General features: G+C 43.6%; 1 protein-coding gene across 1 annotated transcript; it reads left to right on the forward strand.

The window, feature by feature from the left end:
- Positions 1–777: 777 nt before the first annotated feature.
- On the forward strand, positions 778–947 carry Pmar_PMAR017438 (hypothetical protein; the record flags this gene model as incomplete). Its single annotated transcript, XM_002775744.1, has 1 exon — positions 778–947. A coding segment is annotated over one exon (170 nt), but the record flags the coding sequence as incomplete, so codon positions are not given.
- Positions 948–1,362: the final 415 nt, after the last annotated feature.

Here is a 1,362-nt window from a genome sequence, read left to right on the forward strand (position 1 = left end):
GTATCTGTTTCTCACAGAGTATTACGTCACTTCACGTGAGACGGGTTGTGATTTACAGCTTGTGAAACTCCAATTGATTGATGATCAGATTCCTCCATCGTAAAACGGCGACGAGTTCGAGCGAATTTCAGAGACGTATATGTGAAAGACTCCCCACGGTGGACGGGTTTATCCCGGAGGCATATGGGTATAAAGAAATGGCCATGCTCAGTCTACCCCTTCGATTCACTGCCAGCAGTAATGTGGGGGGATTGCCGCTCATCTGAACGTTTATTAATGAAGTTTTGCCATGATATGAAAAACACAACTCGCATATCATTTCGCGGTAAATGCATGTGAGCAGGAAATTACGTGTAGAATTCGCAACATGGGGTAATTTTTCCAGTGTAATTCGCGAAGTATTTTCAATTCACTTCATATCGGGTTTTTCACCTTGAGTAATATGCCACTTCACGTGAAACGGGTGAGACTCCAATATGAAAATCACGTGAGAATCGCCTGGTCTCAAATCTTAGGACAGAACTTGAATCGCTCATTAGGAGTCACCAGACTGTTCTGTCAGAATTTTCCGGGCAATTTTTGCGCCGACTGAAAATCGTATTTATTGGAGTTTCCTCATTTTACGTGAAGTGTCATAATACTTCCACAAATGATGTGCAAAACGCGATATTCGCGATATGCAGTAGTCGCGAAATATGATTTCCACTAGTGTTTTTCATGTCACGGCTGGAACTCTATGGTACTATAGAGCATATCGGCGGCAATGTTGATTTGTAGATTTGGACGTCCCAGAACCAGTGCGAAGCGATCCCAAGTTCAAATATCTTGTCATGGACTGTAGACGGCCTGAGTTTGACAACCAGGAATCTTTATCTGAGATGGAGCGGGAGAAGCCGTGGGGTCCACAGTGGCAGTTTGGTCAAGGCACTTTGCCTTGGCTCGACTAGTTGTATTAGTATCCGTTGTTCAGTATCATTTAAGAGCACTATATTGTAGTAGATGCAGTACGTTGCAGTAGTTGTGGTATCCAACCTATCGGTTTAATATTCTTCGCTGTGTTTAGAATGCCATCGTTGCCGACTGGTTGCGTTGAGGAACACTCACGGGAGCGGCGATTCATCTAGCCTTAATAATGTTCCCTAGGGTTTGGAAACCACCATTGTTTGCCCCATTGTTACCAAACCCATTGAATTGGGAATGTGTTTTTAATGTGATAACATTCAAATGTGAGATTGATTTTCGAACCTGCTCCATGCTGAGAATCCAAAATAAGTTTCCCTGATCTGCGACCCTACGTGTTCGAGCCTCAGATTCTCTATTTTCTATAGTACGCGACATCCAGAACGCGCAATCCTTCTCAGA

The sequence above is a fragment of the Perkinsus marinus genome, assembly GCF_000006405.1.
Source record: "Perkinsus marinus ATCC 50983 genomic scaffold scf_1104296955344, whole genome shotgun sequence".
Taxonomy (NCBI): domain Eukaryota; phylum Perkinsozoa; order Perkinsida; family Perkinsidae; genus Perkinsus; species Perkinsus marinus.